The 23,388-nt window shown below is 40.1% G+C and overlaps 2 protein-coding genes across 2 annotated transcripts; one reads left to right on the top strand and one right to left on the bottom strand.

The window, feature by feature from the left end:
• The first annotated feature begins 7,204 nt into the window (after window positions 1-7,204).
• On the top strand, window positions 7,205-9,114 carry LOC139110563 (uncharacterized). The gene is made up of 2 exons (XM_070670397.1): window positions 7,205-8,035; window positions 8,107-9,114. Exons 1-2 carry the CDS (start codon window positions 7,205-7,207, stop codon window positions 9,112-9,114), a joined length of 1,839 nt encoding a protein of 612 aa, XP_070526498.1.
• Window positions 9,115-16,358: 7,244 nt separating this feature from the next.
• On the bottom strand, window positions 16,359-17,924 carry LOC139110562 (uncharacterized). Its single transcript, XM_070670396.1, has one exon. It carries the CDS (start codon window positions 17,922-17,924, stop codon window positions 16,359-16,361), a length of 1,566 nt encoding a protein of 521 aa, XP_070526497.1.
• Window positions 17,925-23,388: the final 5,464 nt, after the last annotated feature.

The following is a 23,388-nucleotide window of genomic DNA, read 5'->3' as shown; positions in this document are numbered from 1 at the left end:
AGTTTTTGATAGAACTCTTGCGGGGGCCAACAGAACTCCGCTGAGAACTGCAAAAATCGCGAAAAAGTTTCTAGTTATGTTTGAATACATTTTTTATTTTTTTAGGGGTTATTTGCACAGAACTCTTTATGTAATATATAGGGAACTCTAGAACTTTTCAAAATCGATCGATTAAAAAAAAAGAAAGTTAATTTATCGCAAAATAGCTGCATGAAGTTAGCCCCCCCATTATTTAAATAACGTTTTTATTATTTTAATTATTGGAACTCTTTATAAAAATGAGAAGGAACTCTAGAACTTTTGCGGGGGCTATCAAAACTCTGCTGTTTTTTTTTTGAAAATCAAAAAATAGAAGGCTAACTTCACAGACGTGTAAAAGTCGAGTGTGTGGTGGATTGTTCTTTTTTTTCGTTGACATAACGGATCACGACCACGATTACCTAGCTGCTTCGCGATATTCCGTCGCGCTCAAGATCTCCGTTCGCGGAGGTCTCCAACTAGGACGCTTCGCAAGATTTCCGCCGGACCGTCTCTTGCAGCATCTACGGGTGACTCAAGATTTCCGTTGCGCTTATCTTTTTTTTTCTTTTTATTCTATGTAAACTCCGTTCACGCCAGCAAGAATCACTTAATGGAAATAAAGTCAGTGTTTAATTTTTGCATTAACTATTGTATATTGTGTTAATTGTTATATCGATCGTGAGTTTCTTTCCATTCCCGTACTGCGTGACGTTCTATTCAGAGCGAAATCGGCGTTCACGGGTGCCGCACGTGTTCACGCTTCGCGTACCGTTACGCAAAAAATATATATAATATTTCTGTCAAAAATAGTACGTCCTCAACAAAAAATTGAATGTCGTGGTCTGACACTATTGATACATCTCAACGGCGGGATTTGCGATGGGCTTGTTGTTAGATCACAATGACGTAGTGATACGTTTATTCCGCATATCTTCCAGTAATAACATTACTGTCATCTTCTAAATCTGGAGACGGTAGATCATGCGTCTATTCTAATACGACATGAAGCTGCCTATGACTCAGAGAATAAATATATGATTTGTTAGAAACTAGATTTACTGTATAAATTTGTGGGTAATAAGGTAAGGACTTCCTTACCTTACCCACAAATTACTTTTTTAAGGTATTTCTCCAAACACCAAATCAATTAAATAATCATCCTCTTGACGTAACACTTTCTATTTTAACAGATTTCAGACAGTTTGTTTATCTCCACTCTAATTACTCGTACAGTCAACTGACGTACCACCGAATTTTGCATGGGATTCGAGATCTGAAACCACAAAATTTACGCGCAAGTAAAATTGTCGAGTATTTTAGATTAAGATTAAGCGCGTAGTTGGTTCTTTTTTAGAGAAAGAAAATAATTCTTTACTCTCTGGGACAGAACCGGCAGTGGTCTTTCGCAAGGAAAGAATATTTAGATTATTTCGAAATAATTAGTTCAAGAATTTCAAATATAAAAATTAACAAATACATCTAAAATATAAAAACAAATTTATAGAATTGACGAAAAAAATAATAAAATAAAAGAAAGGAATGAGTCTTAGCAGTAGATATAATTTTAACATATTAAAAATTGTGTGTATTTACAATGAGAATGTGTGCGTGTGCGTGTGCGTGTGCGTGTGTGTGTGCGTGCGTGCGTGCGTGTGTGTGTGTGTGTGTGTGTGTGTGTGTGTGTGTGTGTGTGTGTGTGTGTGTGTGTGTGTGTGTGTGTGTGTGTGTGTGAGTGTGTGTGTGTCTAGGTTGTCGCAGGTTTCGTCAGGCGAGAAGTAACCAAAAAGTGGCTCCGGGTCTCCATGGATGGGTGATGGTGGTGGAGCGCCCGGTCGTGGGGACCATGGTCTTTCCTCGTGACGCGGAGGAGTCACAAAAACCTTTTTACTTGGTGCCGCCGCGACCAAGTATTGTAGGAAAAACCGACAAACCAATTCCCTCAGATTCTTAATTTGTTCCACCGCGCCCGGTTTTTCTTCAATGTTTTCTTATTCGATGAATCCACTAAAAAATTTACAGTTTGGTTTTAATTTTTATAAGAATAGATTTAATAAATTTAACAAAGAAAGGGTCGAAGGAGACTCGTCACCGACGATTTCCAGAGCTTTCAGCTCGCCCATTAATGAATCTCCGTGGTTCATCTTAAGCAAAGCTCGCTTCCCGTTTTTTTAAAGCCGTGGATAGTCGCCAAACTTTCAGTAACATTTCGCGGCGTAAACCACAGTAAGTCGCTAGTTATACGACGGCATATCACAACCAATATTCGGGAGCAATATTCTTCGCAAATCTAAACCGCTCAGAAGTGTAAAAGACATAATGGAATCTCCGAAACTTTGACTCAGACAATCACTTCCATTTTTTCTTAAATTTAACGAAAGGAACACTTTGGATTAATAAACATTTAGTGGAATTAATTTAGTTCACGGGATAATATAATTGTTCGTCGAAACTGACTTTTTGGAAATCCTCTGGAGAGTCTTCTTCTCAGATTTCTCTGCAGTTTTGCACAAACAGGCACTCGCGATTTGCTTAATTAAACCTGAGCGTTGGAAATCTGGTGAGCAAGAGAGCGTGCTCCGCCGGAACACAAGATTTTATAAGCTCGGAAAAGGGGAGAACTATTGCCGAATTTTCATTTTTCCGAAACTTAAAACTTTCATTTGCCGAGCCTGTTCCTCCACTTTTCCTATTTTACAATTATTGAGCTCTCGCGCCCCATCCCTTCTCTGTTTCTTAAGTTTTCTTCTAAGTTATTCGCCCTTAGTTTCTAGATTTTGGTGAGGAGTTTCAGAGATCAATTGGTTTTTGAAAATAAAATGTTTATAAGAGTTTTCGCCTCAGCGAGTCATCCCTTCCGAACCTTCCAGAATATTATTAACATTTTTAGAGAAATGGTGAGAAAACTTTTACTATCGGTATAATTTTATGAACGCTTTTGTCGAGTTAGAGCGCAGGAGGACTGGTCGCTGGCGAAATTCTATAATTAATTAGACGTTTCTTTGTGAAATTAGTCCTGAATTTATTTACACTATATACAATGTTTTTTTTGAGTTCTCTTATGCGCCTTACGGCGCCGGGTTTCTCCCGTACAAAAGAAGATGTTATAATCTTTCCCGGTATGTTATGTGGGGAGCCGTCAGAATGACGCGAATCGGCCCCCACTTCTCGTCGCCGGGATATTTTATCGGTTCGGCGTCTTCTTTTTCTGAAGTCGTGGCCCAGGGATCGGTCTGCACCCCTTTGTTCGTTAGTCCGTGGAGCGTGGTCGAAGAGATGTTTCTTTGTCTGTGTCACCACACTCTCACTCAGGCCCGTTATTAGCTCCGGTGGAGGTTTCGGCCAACTTGGTAAAGTATCCCGCCAAATCCGTTGGTCCTGTGGTCCTTTTAAGAATATTTTTGGAGACCTAGTTAGTCTCGGCGATTCCAAGTCTATCTTGTGTAGTACCCACGGTCTCAACACGAAGCCGGTGATGTGCTTCGGTCTAAGCGACGGTGTCGGCTGTGTATTAACTTCACGTAAGATCCCAGTAGTTCCCGGCGGAAAAATTATTTCCTTTTGGATCGTCGGCAGGTTATTGTTCTCGTCCGGCCTTTCGCTTTCCTCAGGACTTTGTGGTACGAATTTCGGCGTCTTCGGTGGACAACGGCCGCGACGTATACGTTTAGGCGGCATCCGTCTACAGAATTCGCTCCTTTATTTTCCTTCGCTAACGTGCGTCTTGAATAGAGCACCAAAAGCGTACTTTTATCAGAAATTGACGAATTCGTTTTTCGTGCATTTTCCGCCGATATTTATATGCGGCTTCTAGTGGTTGTTTATTTTATTATTATCCTGTCGCGTTACCGCGACATACACAGCTGTATGCCGGGTTGCGTTTTTCGTTCGCCGTGTTGCCGTCCTCCTGGCGCGTTAATTTTTGTGTCGATCTTTTGGTTGCCACAGACTTATTGTGTTGCCTAAATTTTATTGCTTTTGTCCGCACGACATACTCCGTTAATTACGGGCCTCTCGCGCCTTTGGTTTTTCTAAGGATCAGAATTCACGATGCAATTACATTAAAAAAAAATTATTTTTTCTTTTCTACGGTGAACATTCTAATAAGAGCTTGGAATATTTATGAGCCTTTAGGTTTGATTTTTTTGTCATGTCCAGACAAATTCCTTTTGTCTTGGTCTCGTTGGCGCCCGTTTACAATTTGTTGTATGTTTTTTATGTTTTTACGCAATAAGCAGTACTGGGATACGTTAGTTTTAAGAATTGTCATTCTAAAAAGTTCTAAAGTTTTTTCCTTTGTGTTACAATAGAGTACGGTATACCTTCCCCTTAACAAAATTTTCTAATATGTGTCAAAAAAAAAGAAACGCGGAGTCGGAGACGTAACATATGTCTAGTAACTCTTTTGCTGAGTCTGGGCTCCATACTCCTTTCCAAGATAGTGTGGCCGATGTTACTATCACTCTTCTTACTCCGTGTGTTTGTCTTATTATCTCTATTATCACTAACTCGCTATAGTAGTGTTTCTTTTGTTTATGCGCTTCTGGCAGTCGCGTTTACTCACTTACTACTTGCGCGTCGATTACCATTGCTGTTTCTCCCATCACTGCCACTAAGTCTAGCTTTCGTAACCCGATGTCGGTCATATATCTTGGTTCTTGATATATCCTATAATCGCCATTAAATACGTTCTTTGCCAAGTATTTTACTATTGCATTGTGCCTTTTTATTCTGGTGTTGTAACCCGATCCTGGCAACGAGAAGGCCGCGCCCGCGAAGGCGCAGGCCGGGTTAACAACCAGCTTCGATCGGATCTTCCGATCGTCGGAATCCGCTGATCGATTGACGTCTTGCAGTTTTCACGTAGACAATGACCGAAACCGGTCATTTACCTACGTGACCAAAACCCGCTGACTGTTGCTTTTCCGTCTTAGCAACAGTCGCGTATAAAACCCGCGGCCGCCGAATATCCACGGGTTAATTGTGAATGAACTATGAACGCGGTTACGCTGCCCGAACCTGTACAAATAAGAAAGAATAAAAAAAGTGTTAAAATAGAACTCAAGATATATTTATTATTCCGATCTCGTACAACTACTTTCGGGAGCCTCTGGTTGTTCCGGGAGGACGGACCCCTGCACCGTTACAGGTGCAACAAGCTCGAATGGAGTAAATCCCGTGGATGTGTGGGGCGTCGTGTTGTAAGTAAACATCGCGTAGGGCAGCCACTCATCCTCGTCGGTTTGTTTCTCGTTTAAGAAATGCCGTAGATATTCGGCTAACGTCCTATGAGATCTTTCCAGCGCGCCGTTCGTTTCAGGATGATACGCGGTGATTTGAATTTTATTTATTTTCAAGAGTTTACAAGTTTATTTGAAAATTTCGTTTAAAAAATTAGTTTCTTGGTCCGTAAGAATGTTTTCGGGTATCCCGTGCTCGAGTATGATCTTCGTCGCGAACGCTTTGGCTACGGTTGCCGCTTCCTGGTTTGGTAACGCGATAGCCTTGCTGAACTTAGTTAGGTGATCCTGAAATGTCAGCACATATTTGTTTCCTGCGGTTGTTATCGGAAGTGGTCCCACGATATCCAGAGCGCATTTCTCAAATGGTTTTTCTAATGTATCTGTTACAATTAACGGCATTTTTGTTTTTCGGCTTAGTTTGTTTCTCTGACAATTTTCACATTTGTGAATATTTTTTTCGATGTCTTTATTCATTCCGGGCCAGTTATGGCGTAATTTAATCCTATTTATTGTACAATTTACTTCAAGATGTTCTCTTAACGGTGAGTCGTGGTACTCTTGAAATACTTTCATTTTTTCTTCTTCGCTATATTGTCGTTCTTCGTTGGTCGTATTTGTGCTGACTCCGTTAAACTTTTCCAGTGGGTTTCTGCTAAGCGCGTCCGCGTTCGTATTCTGCTTACCCGACTTATGAACGATATCGTATATATACTCTTCTAATTTTAGCCTCCACCTGATTAGTCGCGAACCCGGATCATTAACGTTAAATAGCCACACAAGTGATTTATGATTCGTGATTATCGTGAAGGGCGTGCCATAAATATATGGGCAAAAATGTTTCACCGCCCAAACTATGACTAACAGCTCTTTCTCCGTCGTACTGTAATTCTTCTCTACCTTGTTTAATATTCTGCTAGCGTATGCGATGGGGCGATCTTCTCCTATTTCTCCTTGCGATATTATGGCACCGATCGCGTAGTCTGATGCGTCGGTGGTAATTAAAAAATTTTTTTTGAAATTTGGATAACTTAGTACAGAAGCGGTTGTTAATTTCTCTTTTAATATTTTAAATGCTTGTTGATGTTCCATTTCCCATCTAAAGATACTATCTTTTTGAGTAAGTGCGGTTAGTGGCTTCGCTGTCTTTGAAAAATTCTCGATGAATTTTCGATAATATCCCGCTAAATCTATAAAAGATTGTACGTCTCGTACTCGTTTTGGCCTCGAAAATTGTTGTATCGCAGTTATTTTAGATGGATCGGGTCGTATTCCATCTTCGGTTATTATGTGTCCTAAATATAAAACTTCTTTTCTAAGGAATTCGCACTTCTACGGTTGAAGTTTTAGATTGTGCTGACGCAATCTTTTTAATACCTCCACGAGTCGCTTATTATGTTTGTCTAACGAGGCTTCGTAAATCACGATATCGTCGAGATAAACAAAACATTTTATTCCCTGGAGACCCGATAGTACCGAGTTCATGAGTCGTTGGAAAGTAGCGGACGCATTTTTTAGACCGAAAGGCATTCGATTAAACTTGTAATGTCCCAGTGTTGTTGAAAACGCGGTTTTTTTATGTTCTTCGTGTATAGGGGTCTGATGATACCTTAAGGCGAGATCTAATGCTGTGAAGTATTGTGGCGTCATCCTTAGTCCAACAGCGCAACGAGCAACCCAAGTAGATGTGGCGCCATCCGTAACCCAACAACACAGCGGACTACCCTCTATATATCAATTATTCCGTGATCTAAGGAACAGATCTGCAAATCAAAAATTAATATTCATTGTCTGGTCAGAAGTCGAACTGTTAACATATCTTAATTGAATTGTACTTGTTAAATATATATTTTATATAAAATACGAATATTGTCATCAACCTCCGAACCAAGATCCCTACAAAATTGGTGACCCCGACGTGATCCTGTCGGAGGTTAGAAAGCTGCATGAAAGTGCCATTCTACAATTATCTACGGGGAACGAAAAAACAGGATCAAACAAAGGAACTGTCAACGACAGAAACGGAGATGTTACTTCAACATACGCCGCCCTCAGCCGGATCTGATACTACGACGACGCGAACAAACCAGCAAGAAAACCCAGTGATGATAATCCAGGAGCCGGACCCCCAGGACAGAACCACGACCTCCGTGGGAGCGGTGCACGTCGCCAAGATTCCCCCGTTCTGGAAGGACAACCCGATTCTATGGTTTCTGCAACTCGAAGCAGCATTTGCCATCAACAGAATCCAGAGCGACGATTCAAAATACAGGTTCGTGATAGTATACCTGGACCAGACAATCCTTCCGATCGTAGCCGATATCTTGCTCAACTCCCCCGAAACCGGGAAATATAATAAACTAAAAGAGCGATTAATCTCTGCCCTCGGCGAATCGACCGCAACCAGAATTCGACGGTTGCTCGGAAGTCATGAAATCGGTGACGAAAAACCATCGGTGTTTCTCCAACAACTCCGTAACCTGGCAGGAGCACAAGCCTCAGATGGAATACTGCGCGCGATATTTTTAGAACAATTGCCAGAAAACGTGCGAACGATCCTAGCGATAAGTAAAATGCAAGACCTGGATAAACTCGCGGCCCAAGCGGATAAAATCGTTGAAATTGCCAAACCTCGGTCAACGACAATTAACGCTGTAACACAGCAGCAGCAAACGAGCAACGGACTCGACAACATGACAGATTTGACGACGGAAATCAATTTTCTGACCAGAGAATTGAGACGCAGCCGCCGCCCTCGAAGTACCAGTCGAAACCGGGTTAGCTTCAAAGGAAGATTTCAGGACAAGCCCAGACGAACGCAGAAAAGGGATTTCTGCTACTACCATAGCAAATTTGGAGAAAAAGCCATCAAATGCGCAGCACCTTGTTCCTGGAAGAAAAATGCACCGGAAAACTAAGATCGCCGTCTCGATTACAGGCGATCGAAGATGGTGTACCGAGAACTCAACGCCTGACAATAACAGATAAGAACGATAAGATTACTTACCTTATCGACACCGGAGCTGACGTATCGGTTCTTCCCAAGAGGTTGGTTCGCGGAACCCTGCATCCAACGAGTTTCAAACTCTTTGCAGCAAACAATACGGCTATCAAAACCTACGGTAGCCAGATACGCATTTTGAACCTCGGACTCAGACGACAATACAGATGGAATTTCATCATAGCGGATGTGCAACATCCGATCATAGGCGCAGATCTCCTGGGACACCACGGATTATTACCGGACCTAAAACGACGAAAACTGATCGATGAAAAGACGCTCCTCAGCACCAACACTCCGATCAAAACAACAACTGCAACAACAATCGCAACCGTAGACAAAGGGTGTAAGTACGAAAGTCTACTAAGAAAATACATTGATATTACTCGTCCCACAGCCATCAACCAGCCAACCCACGAGGTATTTCATCATATCGAGACTCACGGACCACCAGTAGCCGAAAGGGCACGCAGACTAGCTCCAGATAGGCTCGCGGCAGCTAAACGAGAATTTGAAGGAATGATGGAACAAGGGATTTGCCGACCATCGTCATCCCAATGGGCCAGCCCTCTCCATATGGTTAAGAAACCAAACGGCAGCTGGAGGGCCTGCGGAGACTACCGCAGACTCAATAACTCCACCGTGCCAGATAAGTACCCACTGCCTCATATACATGACTTTACAAACCACTTGGCGGGATGCAAAATTTTCAGCAAAATAGACTTAGTAAAAGCCTTTTACCAAATTCCAGTAGCCAAAGAAGATGTCTGTAAAACGGCTGTTATAACCCCATTCGGAGTATTCGAATTTACTAGGATGCCATTCGGGCTGAGCAACGCAGCTCAGTCGTTCTAAAGATTTATTGATACTATTCTCAGAGAACTGCCGTTCTGCCACGCATACGTGGATGACGTGCTTGTGGCCTCCAAAAACGAAGATGAGCACCGAGAACACTTGGAAGAAATCTTCAAGCGTTTTCGCCAAAGTGGACTCTCCATCAACGCAACCAAAAACGTCTTCGGAAAGCGCGAACTAGAGTACTTAGGATACACAGTGGGCAAACACGGAATCTGCCCCCGAGGAGAGAGTGCAAGCCTTAACTAACTTTAAAAAATCTTATACTATAAGTGAATTGCGTAGATACTTAGGCATTGTAAATTTCTATCACAGATTTATCAAAAACGCAGCAACACTGTTGGCACCCCTGAACGAATACTTAAAAGGAAGCTCAAAAAAGGACCAAAGGCCAATTCATTGGACAGCTGAGGCAAAAAACTTTTTCACTCAAAGCAAACAGCAGCTCGCAGAAGCCGCACTTTTGGCGCACCCAATTGACAACGCCAAACTAATACTAAAAACTGACGCTTCTCAATACGCAATTGGAGGTGTTTTAGAACAACTACAGGAAAAAGAGTGGAAGCCACTAGGTTTCTTTTCCAAAAAACTAAACGAGTCACAACAAAAGTACTTGACTTACGATAGAGAACTCCTCGCCATTTACTCTAGCCTAAAATTCTTTTGACACCAAGTCGAAGGACAAGATTTAACCATACTTACCGACCACAAGCCTCTGCAATACGCGTTCCTCCAATCATCCGATAAGGCATCTGAAAGACAAAGAAAACAATTAGACTACATTAGCCAGATAACTACTAAAATTGAATACGTTACAGGAAACAGCAACGAAGTCGCTGACGCTCTATCAAGGATTGAAAGTGTCGACATGCCAGTCATTATCTCCACCGATGAGATCTACGAGGAACAGCAAAAAGATAAAGAGCTCAAAGCAATCCTACGAGGTGAAACTACTCTAAACCTCAAAGAACTTCGCCTAAACAATGGCGACAAAGCAATTTATTGCGACACAACGAATCAAATCCGAGTATACATACCAGCTACACTCAGAAAAAAGGTAATACACATCACACATAACCTCTCTCATCTCAGCGCAAGAGCCACTAAGAAAATGATATCACGACAATTCGTGTGGCCCAGCATGCAGAAGGAAATAAACTACTGGGTAAAAACATGCCTACCATGCCAAAGAGCAAAAATCGGCAGACACAACACCCGCACTCCAGAGCATATACCAGTTCCAGACGACCGATTCCACCATGTGCACATCGACATCATAGGACCTCTACCTTCAAGCAACGGCTACCGCTACTGCCTCACCATGATCGATCGAACATCTCGCTGGCCTGAAGCAATTCCCATTATGGATACAACGTCAAACACTGTGGCAACAGCATTCTTCAACACATGGATTTTGCGTTTCGGAGCACCGGCAATCATAACAACAGACAGAGGATCTCAATTCGAAGCAGTATTCTTTCAATTACTCGTCCAAATGACAGGCAGCCACCACATACGAACAACAGCTTACCACCCCGAAAACAACGGCATGATCGAACGCTGGCATCGAGCACTCAAGACAGCAATAAAATGTCACCAGACACAAAACTGGACTAAAGTCCTTCCGATGATTCTCCTAGGACTCCGAGCCTGCTACAAAGACGACATCAAAACCTCTGCGGCCGAACTCGTCTATGGAACAACTCTAAAGCTACCTGGCGAATATTTTATATCAGAAGACCCCACAGGATACCCAACCATCCTCGCCGACCAACTTCGAGAGAAAATGCGAAGCATTCGTCCTCTACCATCAGCCCATCACGGAAAACGCAAAGTCTTTACACACGAAGACCTCGACACCTGTACCCACGTCTTTGTTCGAATCGATCGTCCAAGAAGACCACTTGAACCACCATACAAAGGACCGTATCCTGTCATCAAACGACTCTCCACATATCTATATAAAATCAATTTCAAAGGGACTCCAACACAAATCAACATAGACAGACTTAAACCAGCATTTCTGCAACAGAAAGATCAAGAAACAACAGCAAAACCATCAACTTCGTCATGTATTAACAATATTAGTCTGTTACAGCTTCAACACAGAATCAAAATCAACCAAAAATAATTTCGTGTCCCTCCAAGCGGTTCACTAGAGGGGGAGTGAGATGTGGCGTCATCCTTAGTCCAACAGCGCAACGAGCAACTCAAGTAGATGTGGCGCCATCCGTAACCCAACAACACAGCGGACTACCCTCTATATATCAATTATTCCGTGATCCAAGGAACAGACCTGCAAATCAAAAATTAATATTCATTGTCTGGTCAGAAGTCGAACTGTTAACATATCTTAATTGAATTGTACTTGTTAAATATATATTTTATATAAAATACAAATATTGTCATCAACCTCCGAACCAAGATCCGAACCAAGATTTTCCTGCGACTTCCTTTAGTTCCGCTAGTATTTTTTCTAACGGAAATAACCGCAGATTTAGCATATCGGATTTTGAATGTGTCAAAAAATCCGTGATGTCGTGCACATCATTTAATGTGTTTGTGATTAATGTTCTTACTATGGACACGAAATCTAACGCGTACAGTCGGCGTGTTATCTGGTCGAGTTTCCAGCTCACTGCCGCTGTCGCGTTTGCTAGATTTTTAATATGTTGGTCCATCTTACTTTCTGTTTCTCGAATGTGACCTATCGTTGTGTTCAGAATTTTTATCTGATTTTTGGCGATGTGTTGCAAAGTCTGTTGTTGCGAGTGTAGTATTTCCAGTTGTTCCGCGATTTGTTTCTCGTCGTCTACGTCCATCAGGCCGAATAATGCTTTTCCCGCTTTCCCGACGAAATCAATTAAACCTTTCTTTTGTGTTGCGGACCCATATATAACTTGCAGCCGGTTTATTGCGGTTGTTAATTTGTCATATTCGGCGAGCGTTGTATATAATAGCTCGTTGCACTTGCCACCTATGTTTTCTTCATGTGCCTCATGGAAGTAATTGCAGAGTTTTTCTGCTTTTTCCGTGTAATTTTGTATTTTCTTGTATCGTCGTTTGATGGTTGAGACATCTGTCATAATAACGAACTTCCATGTAGACGTTGCCATTTGCAGAAATCCCTGGCTCTCATAATATAATCCGGGGGTGTGTGTAAACCAGGCGAGAGAATACGGTGGTGAGCGTGTATCCGTGTTTTCTCCTAAGTTCCTGGCTTGCGTTACCGTGAACGCAAGTCTGAAAAATGAGTAGCCTTTCTTACTGTGTGTTAGTTTTGATTTTATATTTCTATGTGGAAGTGTCTGTCAGTGTCGTGGTGTCCAACGTCTACAATGGGAACGTCTTTTTTGATGAGGTGAGTGCATATTATGATTAAAATTTCACTTATCTAAACTTTTTATTTTTTGCACGGCTCAAGTTCTTCTTTCTTTCACTGCTGCCTTCTAATTTCAGAGACTCTTTAGTCTGTCTCGAGCAGTCTATAGCGAACGTGTCCGCGTTTTTTGTTTTCTTTTTTCAAAAAAAAAGTAAAAAAATTTTTTATTTATTGTTTTTTTTGTTTTTTTTTTGATATATATACATATATGTGATGTGTGGTGGTCGGTTTTTTATAATTTTCCTCTTGTTTCCAGTAAGTAAGAACGTGTTGTCTGGATGTTATCGGTGCGACGAGCCCCGATTTGCCCCCCTGTGTTTAGGGCATAGTATGTCGCGGGCTTGCCTGCATTTTTGCCTGCGGTACCGGAGCACCTATGCTCCTCGGTACTGCGAGGAGTGCTCCGTGGCTGCTTTGTCGCCTAGTTCTACGGCGACAACGGTGACGGAGCACTCGGCAGGCCTGTCGACGTAGACCGGGGGGGCACCCGTGGGGCTGCCGCCCCCTTTGTACATGCCGCCCATCGGTGGATTCCCTCCGATGATCTGCAGGGAGCTTACTACCGGGGGGATCGTGGTGGAGGAGATACCGGAGTTTTCTCATCTTCCCCCCTTCCCCCCAGAGGATCAACCATCGAGCCCCCTGCCATCGAAAGCATCTTCGCGGATGTCGTCACCGGTGGAGCCGAGGACGCCGGATACTGATCCTCCGGCCCTGGATCCTCCTTATCGGTCGCCGCCCCCCGAATCGCCGCCGCCACCGTATTCTTTGGTGGCCTATCGTTCGGGGGTGTCTGCGGCCCCGAACCCAGGGCCATCGCCGGCGTCCCCCTATGGGCTGCGGGAAGTGATCACCCGGGTGGAGGACCGGGATTTGTGTGTGCGGCTCGCCGAGGATGGGTCTCGCACCGTCGATGTCCTGCAGTCTGGTGAGTGATTTTTTATTTGCCGCTTTTAGGCTTTGAACTCTGTTCCTTCCTGCTGTTGATCCGTCGTCCAGTTCCCTCATCCAATGCTCCTGGGTATCAATTTTCTGTTTGCTCTGTGGCATGACTCTTCTTTTGTTTGTTCTCTCTCTCTCTCTGTTTTACCGACTCACCATCTCCTTTTCCTCTTAATGTTCGATAAATAGTTTTAACCGGTTGGCGTGAACGCGAATGGTTTTTCTTCCTTTTTTTATTGTATAATTTATTTCGCCGTGTTTCTCTATTATTACATACGGTCCCACCCATTGCGCGTCGAGTTTCTTTGATCGCCCTCGCCGTACTGCTTCGTCGTGTAATAGTACGGAATCTCCGACTTTGAATGATTTAGGGTTTGTTCGTATGTCAAAGTTTATTTTTGCTTTTAATTTTTCCTCCTTAGCGTGTTCTCGCGCTAAGAAATTTGATGCCCGTAGCCGTTCTCGGAGTTCTTGCACGTAATCTTCGTACGAATACGTTTGCTTTGGTGTGCCTGACACTGCTGTAGGCAGCAAAGCTTGGTGTCCATAGATGAGCTCGAATGGTGTGAAACCCGTAGCTGTGTGTGGCGTGGTGTTATACATGAACATAGCATACGGTAACCATTCGTCCCAATCTGTTTGTTCCTCGTTTAGATAATGTCTTAGATATTCGGCGAGTGTTCTGTGCGATCTTTCCAATGCGCCATTTATTTCAGGGTGGTAGGCGGTTGTTTGTATTTTTTCAATTTTTAGTAACTTGCAGGTTTGTTTAAACATTTCGCTTGTAAAATTCGTCCCCTGATCCGTGAGTAGTTTCTCCGGTATTCCATGCTCGAATACGATCTTCGTTATAAATGCTTTTGCTACTGTCAGCGCTTCTTGGTTGGTAATCGGAATCGCCTTACTAAATTTCGTTAAGGCGTCTTGGAACGTTAATATATATTTGTTCCCTTCGTTTGACACGGGGAGTGGCCCTACAATATCCAGGGCGCATTTCTCAAAAGGTCGTTTAGGTGTATCCCTGATCGTTAGTGGCATTTTTATTTGCCTACTTAATTTATTTTTCTGGCATGTTTCACATCTCTTTATGTATTTTTCGACATCCTTTGTTAGTCCGTGCCAGTTATGTTTCAATCTTAATCGATTTATTGTTCGTGATACTCCCTGGTGTCCTCCCAGTGGAGAGTCGTGATATTCTTTTAAAATTTTTTCTTTTTTTTCCGTCGTATAGTCTCGCGTTTCAACGGTCGTATTTATGCTGACAGTTTTTTCGAGCGACGGGTTTCTACTGAGCGCGTCTGCGTTCGTATTTTTCTTTCCTGCCTTGTGTAGAATTTCGTATGTATATTCTTCTAATTTTAATCGCCATCGGATTAATCGCGACCCTGGGTCATTTACATTAAAAAGCCAGGTTAGTGGTTTATGATCCGTAATGATGGTGAATTTTGTTTCGTAGATGTATGGCCTAAAATGTTTGACGGCCCAGACTATGGCTAGTAATTCTTTTTCAGTTGTTGTGTAATTCTTCTCCGCTTTATTTAATATGCGGCTTGCATAAGAGATCGGCCTGTCTTCTCCGATTTCACCTTGCGAAAGTATGGCTCCGATTGCTTGGTCGGAGGCATCCGTTGTGATTAAAAATTTTTTCGCAAAATCTGGGTAATTTAATACCGGCGCAGTAGTTAATTTTTCCTTGAGCATTTCAAATGCTTGCTGCTGCTCTATCTCCCACTTAAATTCTTGGCCTTTTCTAGTTAGATTCGTTAATGGTTTTGCTATTTTTGAGAAGTTAGCGATGAATTTTCTGTAGTATCCGGACAATCCGATAAAAAATTGAATATCTTTGATTCTTTTCGGAGTCGGATAATTTCTTACGGCGGATATTTTAGACGGGTCGGGCCGTATTCCGTCCTCTGCTATTATATGTCCCAAGTACAGGACTTCTTTTCGTAGAAATTCGCATTTCCCTGATTGTAATTTTAAGTTGTGTTCTCTTAGCCTTTTGAAAACTTCTTTTAGCCGTTCATTATGCTCGTGGAGAGTAAGGCCGTATATTACTATATCATCAAGGTATACCAGACACTTGATGCCTTGTAAACCAGATAAGACTGCATTTATCAGCCGTTGAAACGTGGCTGGTGCATTTTTTAGCCCAAACGGCATACGATTAAATTCGTAATGCCCCAGAGTTGTCGAGAAGGCGGTTTTGTTCCGATCCATCTCGTGCATCGGGATCTGATGATATCCTGATGCTAAGTCTAACGTTGAAAAGTATTTTGCTTGTCCCAGTTGATCCAGGATGTCAGTGATGTTAGGAATCGGAAATGAGTCTCCAATTGTGATCTCATTTAATTTCCGAAAATCCACCACAATTCGAACTCTGGGATTTCCATTTTCTTCGGCTTTTTTCGGTACTACCAGAATAGGTGCATTCCATTTGCTGGTACTTTCCCGTATTATTTTTTTATTGTAGCATTTTTTGTATTTGATTGTTTACTTCCGTTTTATGTCGTTCAGGCAGCCTGTATGGTCGACTATTTATCGGTTTCGCTTTTTAGTCCATGGAGATTTCATGTGCTACCGCGTTAGTACATGTTAAGGTATCTCCGTCTAAGTAGAATGTGTCACAAAAGTTGTCACACATTTCTAATAGAGACTTCCTTTCTTCCTCATTTAAATGTTCGGTGCGTAAGGTGTCCCTCAATCTTTTTTGTCGTGATTGTACGGGCTCCGAGTCACGCGTTCCGCGCAACACGAGTATCTCTTCTGCATCAGCGGTTTTAATTCTTTTTATATCGACGTTCGGCGTGCTAAAGACAGTTTCGTTGTCCGAAGTATTTAATATACTTACCGGACAGATATTATTTATGGGTTCAACCAGGCAGCTTCCCATAAATACTCCGGGTTTGCATACTTTTGCCTAAATGATTCCGATGTGGTCGGTATCGGTGATGGCTCGGCAAATTGTCTCGCTGCGAGGTGGCAGAAGGATCTGCTCGTACGGCATTAATTTAAATACGGCGTTACCCATCGTAAGGGTGCTTCTTTTTAAATCGCATACTGCTCCTTGTTTTTCCAGGAAGTCCATCCCTAATATTCCCTCATAGTCCACGGGGAAATTATCTTTTACTATATGTGCTTTATGTATTATTTCTGTGCGACCTAGGTTAATTGTGGCTTTGATTCGTCCTAGCGTGATTGCCTTATGTCCGGTTACGCCTGTTAATGTTAATTTATGTTCATTTAAAGGGGTGTTTCCCTTCAATTTTCCCACTTTTATTATAGTTATAGTTGCACCTGAGTCTAACAGGAAAGTTATTTTTTTTTGCTTCGCTTCATTTACTGGCAAGGTGATGAATTTTAGCCCGCGTGCTTTTTCCTGTGTCATCATTTGCGACACTTGATGCTTCCTTACCGTTTGCGTGGCCCACGTTGTCGAGTGTCTTTCTTCGTCGCTGCTATCGGCGTCTTGTGCATATGCTCGTGTCGTGGTATTCACCTCGCGTTTTCTACGGTTATTTGATGCTTCGCGCGTGGCGCGGGTCGGGTTACGCGAAGTTGTTGGTCGTCCGTGGATCTTCCAGCAGTCTTCGCGTATATGCCCGTTGATATTGCAATGCGTGCAATATTTCGAGGTCGCATTTACTTTTTCGTTTGCGTCGGCTTGCGGTAACGAGAATCGGTTTGCGTGGCGGCTATTTTTACATTCGCGTCCCGTATGTCCTCGTTTTCCGCATTTTTGGCAATTTATGTTGCTCCAGGAATTTACTGGCGGGTATGTTTTTTCGTGTTCCGAGTAAACCCGCGCGGGGGTTCCCTGTTGTCGTTCTTCAATTGTGGCTCCCGCGACTGCCTCAGAGAGGGTCGTGTAATTGCGGGAACGTATAATCATTTGGAGATGCCGGTGCAACCTGTTTTGATATACGACCAGTACTTGTTTTTGTAGAGCGTTCCATATCCCTAATTTTTGTTCGTGCGAGTATGCGGCATCGTCACTTAATGCGTCGTATAAGTCCGTAGTTAGTCGGTCTGCTCTTGCTCCAAATGCTTGAGCGCTTTCGCCTGCTCGCTGTTTTAATTTAAGGAAGTCGATTTGTAGGTGTACGACTCCTTCCTTTTGTAAATATGCTTCTTCTATGGCTTTTATGAATTGCCGGAAATTTGTTATTTTCTTCGTTTCAAATCGCATTAGGGCGCGTCCCCTTAATTTTGTATATAATACTTCGGCTAGTAATAACTTTACTTGCGTTGGTTTGATTCTGCGCGCGGCGAATTCGCAGGATCGTGTAAAGTCGCGGACCTTTCTTGCGTCTCCGTAAAAAGTCGGGACTATCTTAACTGCCTCTTTTAATGATATAAATTCGTCCGACTGATCGAGTGTAAGTCTCGCGTCCTCGTCGTCGTCCTCTTGTGGTATTTGATCTATCATTCGCGTAAGCTGTAACTCGGGTTTTACCGCGTTAAGACCGGCTTCCATTCGATACATCCTTTTGTCTATCTCTTGCATTCTGCTAGTAGCATGAGAGTGGTGTCGTTTTGTGAGATCTCGGGTTTCGAGTTCGTGATAGGAGAGGAATGAGCGTGCTCGGATCGCTCTTCTTCCTCTGTATTTTCTTGAGGCGGATTTTCACTTCCCGAAGGTCCGGGATTTTCAGTCTCGTGTCCTTCGTCAGTGATTGTCAGCATAAAGTTTTTTCCGTTGGCTGTGCGGATAGTTGTTTGTGCGGAGGGGCGCGTTTGTCTGTTGGGTCTCTCAATATTTTCGTACGTTGCTGTCGGATCGTCGTCAAATTCGTCACTCGAATCATTAAAAACGTCCGTATGCCATGTGGCAATAGGTTTCGCAGCGTGCTTTCGCGACATTTTACTTTTCGAATTTTCGTCTCTGCGAATTTCGCGGTCGCGTTTGTTTATAGCGTCTGCCAAGACAGGAAGTCAGTCGTTTGGTTTTATAAGAAAAGATTTTTTCGTTAACTTACAGTAATAGTATAGAACGCATGCTGTCTTCTGCTGGTTCTTTCCTTTCGCTTATGCTTGTGTATTTGGCGGGTACCGTAACGTGAGCTGCTTAGCTGTCTTTCTCGTTGACGTTGTCCTCACCTTGTTTTATCTTTTTGTTTCAGCCATGTACTACCAGCAACACCGGGCGGAGTAAGGGCGAAAAAAGACTCGCTTTTTCTTCGGGGGGCGGATCCCACCGTTGCCACCAATTTGTTGCACCGGAGCGGTGCACGGGGTCCGTCCTCCGAATATTACACGTTTAAGTGTAGAAGGTGTACGGCGTTTGTACAAATAAATATAGTTTAGTCGTTTAAAGTATATATTTGTGTTTATTTCTCCTGGATGTTTCGGTGATAGAGTTACGAGTTGCTACCTCGAACTCTCGAACTGACTTGCACGAGCTTCGGAGCTCGTGCATTATATATGTAAAATTATTTTGGGCGCGTGGATAATTTTTTATAATAAAAACTCTTTAATTCACAAACACTGGTTTATATTTGATTTAGGTTTTACACACACTTAATAAAATAACATAAAAGAATATAGAACGGTATTTAAGGAGGTTTCAATATGTGACACGTCTGTACCCGACGACGACTCTATTTCAAGTGAGGTAGTCCCGGTATTAGTTTTTATCTTCGGTCCAGAAAGGAGCTTCCCGGACCTTTGTCTTAAGAGGTTTATTCCCTTTCTTATCTAATTGACACAAAGTCACGTAGCGTATCCGGTCTACTAAGAATTATTTATTTGTAAATTGATTTGTTCTTATTTAAAGTTAAATTTATAATTATTGTTTAAAGCGCATATATTTTAACACTCCTCTTTAAATTTATACTTTAAAAAGAAAAACGATTATATAATTTTCAACAAATTTCTGAATTTCTTAAACTTAGTACTACCAAGAGATTTAGTGAATATATCTGCCAAGTTATCATCCGTATTTATTTTAATAATATCAATTATTCCTTGACTATAATTTTCATGAATGTAATGTGAATGTACTTCTATATATTTAGAATTTTTAGTTAAATTTCCATATTTTGCTAATGCAATTGCTCCTGTGTTATCTTCATATATTTTTACTGGTTTATCTATAATTTCTCCTAAATCTCTTAATAGGTTTATTATAATTTTTATTTTGCTTACAATTTCTGATAACGCAACATATTCGGCGGCTGTGGATGATTTCGTTACACTTCCCTGTTTTCTGGATTTCCAATATATAGTATTGCCATAAAACTTAATCACATATCCAGTTGTGGATTTTCTATCCACTATGTCTCCAGCCCAATCAGCGTCAACAAAGCATTCAAGAGGTTCATATGTTATACCCTTTTCAAACATTAATTTCAGATTTTTTGTTTGGTATAAATATTTTAAAATTCTCAAAGCATATTTAAAGTGTGTTTCTGTATATGAATTTTGAAAGCGACTAAGATAATTAACGCTATAGCTTACATCAGCTCTTGTTCCGGTACTTATATACAGTAATGCTCCAATTATATTTCTATATTTAATACTTGTATTTACTGATTGTGCTGGTTCTAACTTTAAGTTTTGTTCCATTGGAGTTTGGAATGTTTTTGAGTTTTCTATATTATATCTTTTTGCAAGTGATTCTATATAATCAGATTGATCTAGAGTCATTTTATTATTATTTAAATCATATATAATATTTATTCCTAAGTACATTTTTATTTTTCCAAGATCTTTTACCATGAATTTTTTAGATAATTCTTCTTTAATTTAATTTATTTTAATTAAGTTTTTTCCGCAAATTAGTAAATCATCCACAAACGCTATTAAGTATATCTTATCACTATTACAATTTAATATATAAAGACAATAATCATTGTTGCTTTTTTCAAATCCTAGTTTACTTAAGTAATTATTCAAGCACTCATACCATAATCTTGGGCTTTCTTTTAACCCATACAAAGCCTTATTTAGTTTGCATACATTTTCTGTTCCGTCTTCATAACCTTGTGGCTGCTTAATATATACTTCGGATTTGATATTACCATTTAAGAAAGCTGTTTCAACATCCATCTGAAATATAGATAATTTATTTTGACAACAATAGCTTAATAGAAGTTTTAATGTTTGTATCTTTGCAACGGGTGAATATATGTCTTCTAAGTTTTCTTCCTGTTCAAATCCTCGAATTACTAGCCTAGCCTTTTTTAAATTATTTAGTTTCTTTGTATATATCCATTTTACACTTAAAATTTTTTTATTTGCTGGTAACGGAACTAAATCCCATGTTTTATTTTTCTTTAAACACTCTATTTCTTTATCCATGGCTTGTTTCCAGCTGTCTGCTTCCTTTGAGTTTATTGCATCATTATAATTAAGAGGGCTGTCCGCACTTACATAATTTACATATACAAAATCTGTCGCAATATTGTCACCATATCTATCTGGTCTTTTCCTATTTCTTGATGATTTCCTAACTTCATTCTGTCTTCTAAAGCTTTGATTTAAATCCATTTCTTCATCGGAACTAATTATAATTGTGTCATTACCAAAATTATTATCTTCTTCTTCACAAGCAACATTATTATCATCATTACTAAATCCAATTAAATTTTCTTCATCTTCTATTATATCTACGTGTCTAGCAATTGTTATTTTATTATTTATTAAAACTCTGTATCCTACATTTTCATATCCTAATAATAGACCAAGATCGGCTTTACGGTCCCATTTTGAGCTACGCTTTTCTTCCGGTACCCTTACAAGACTTTACTTCCATATAAACGCAAATTTTTAATGTCTGGTTTTATTCCCGTTAAAATTTCATAAGGTGTCTTTTTAATTTCTGTATTTGATAAGATTCTATTTTTCAAATATGATGCAGTTTTTACTATTTCAGGCCAAAATTTTTTACTTAAATTTGATTCGGTTAACAAACATCTTGCCATGTCCATTATGGTTCTATTATAACGCTCAGCTGTACCATTTAATTGATGAACATATGGTGGACACGGTTCTATTATGAATCCTTCATTTCTTGCAAAATTATATATGTCTTTATTAATATATTCTCTTCCATTATCACATCTTAATTTTTTGATTTTTTTACCAGTTAAATTTTCAATATTATTTACGTAATCAACAAAACAATCATATACTTGAGATTTAGATTTAATTGTATATATTCTTGCTGCTTTACTAAAGTCATCGATAAAAGTGAAAAAATATCTTTCTCCATTTATACCTATTGTCTGGTGAGGACCATTTAAATCAGAATGTATAATTTCTAATAAATTTTTGGCTTTTGTTCGTTGATTTTCAAAGGGAAGGTTATGCATTTTATTTTTAATACAGGTAGCGCATTTAAATTGATCAGATTCTAATTTTTCCGGTATTCCATTTACATATTTATTTTTACACATTTCCTCTAAATATTTAAAATTGACATGTTTTAGTATTCTATGTAGTCTTTTTTTTTGTGTGATTGCATTATTTACTCTTGATGTTATGTTTGATTCATTATTTATTAAAAAACTTTTCAATTTATACAATCCATTGTCTTTATATGCTACGGCAATTAATTAATTTTTTTTATTATAAATTTTTGTTGTATTTCCAGCTGCTATTACTGTAAAATTATTTGTTATTTTTGCTACACTTAATAAATTTTTGTCCATTTCTTTTACATAATATACATTAGTAATTAATATTGGTACTTTTGATTCATGATTTATAAAGATTGTTTTAATATTTCCTATTTTTGTTGCCTGAATACATCTTCCGTCGCCTATTTTAACGTCTACCGGTTTTTGCAAAGTTACAAATTTATCAAAAAATGCATCATTATTTATAATGTGATCGGTACAGCCGCTATCTATCACCCAATTAATTTCTTTTTTGTTGCAAAAATTTACTTCCGTATTCATAATTTCTATATTTTTCTTACCTTCGTTTATTTCGGTTTCGAAGACGCTTGATTCGCTGGTGTTTGTTTCGCAATTACTGTCTCTATTAAAGTTTCTATTTTGATTATATCTTCTGATGGCTTGCATGATTCTTCTTCCTCTGGGGTTGTTTATTTGACGTGTATTAGAATATCCTCCTCTTCCTCTCGGGAAATATCCTTGAGTGTTGAAATTGTTTCCTCTATAGTTAAAGCTGCCCCCTTCTTGTGGATACACTTATTCTGTTGAATTTTGGGTTTTAAAGTTTCCTTTTGATCCATTTGCACGACAGTTTGCTTTTAAATGTCCGGGTTTACCACACTTATAACACGTTCTTTTTTCTATATTCTTTCTTTCTCCTTTAAAGGCACTTGATTTTGTCACATTCCTTCCTTGTTTAGTTTTATCACGTATTTCCCACATCTTGATTTTGTTTTTGACAAATTCACATGTCTGGTCTTGCTCTCTTACTGCATCAATTAAGTCTCCGACATAACTTAATGACTCGGGTAACGTACGTAGCATGTAATTCAGTTTTTCCTTTTCAGTCACTGTGGCACCTGATGATTTTAGCTCATTTATTAATTTTTCAAAGTCTGTAAAATATGCACTTGAATCATCATAATCCATTAACTTTATTTTTTCTAGTCTATTTCGCACACAAATTTGTATCGCAGTAGATTCTCTGGAATACATTTCATCAAATTTTTTTAGAATATTGTAAGCCGTTTTTTTATTGCTCACAAATTCGAGCTGTTCATTGGATATGCCGCAATAAATGTAATTCATGGCTTTAAGATTACTTTCAGCCCATGTTGTAGAATTGTCAGATGATAGCATTGGTCTGATTGCCACCTCATCACATTTTTTCAATTTTAAATAAAGTAGTATCCGCTTCTTCCATAAATTGTAATCTTGTCCATTGAACTGTTGAATTTTAATCTCTTCAGCCATTTCTTCGTCTTCTTTTATTCCGAACTCAGTGTTTGATTTTTGTTGAATGTTCTTTTTAATTTTAACTATTTTTGT

This window comes from Cardiocondyla obscurior, linkage group LG21 (assembly GCF_019399895.1).
Source record: "Cardiocondyla obscurior isolate alpha-2009 linkage group LG21, Cobs3.1, whole genome shotgun sequence".
Classification (NCBI taxonomy): Eukaryota; Metazoa; Arthropoda; class Insecta; order Hymenoptera; family Formicidae; genus Cardiocondyla; species Cardiocondyla obscurior.
Note: the sequence above shows the minus strand (reverse complement) of the source record. Positions and strands in the feature narration are given on the sequence as shown.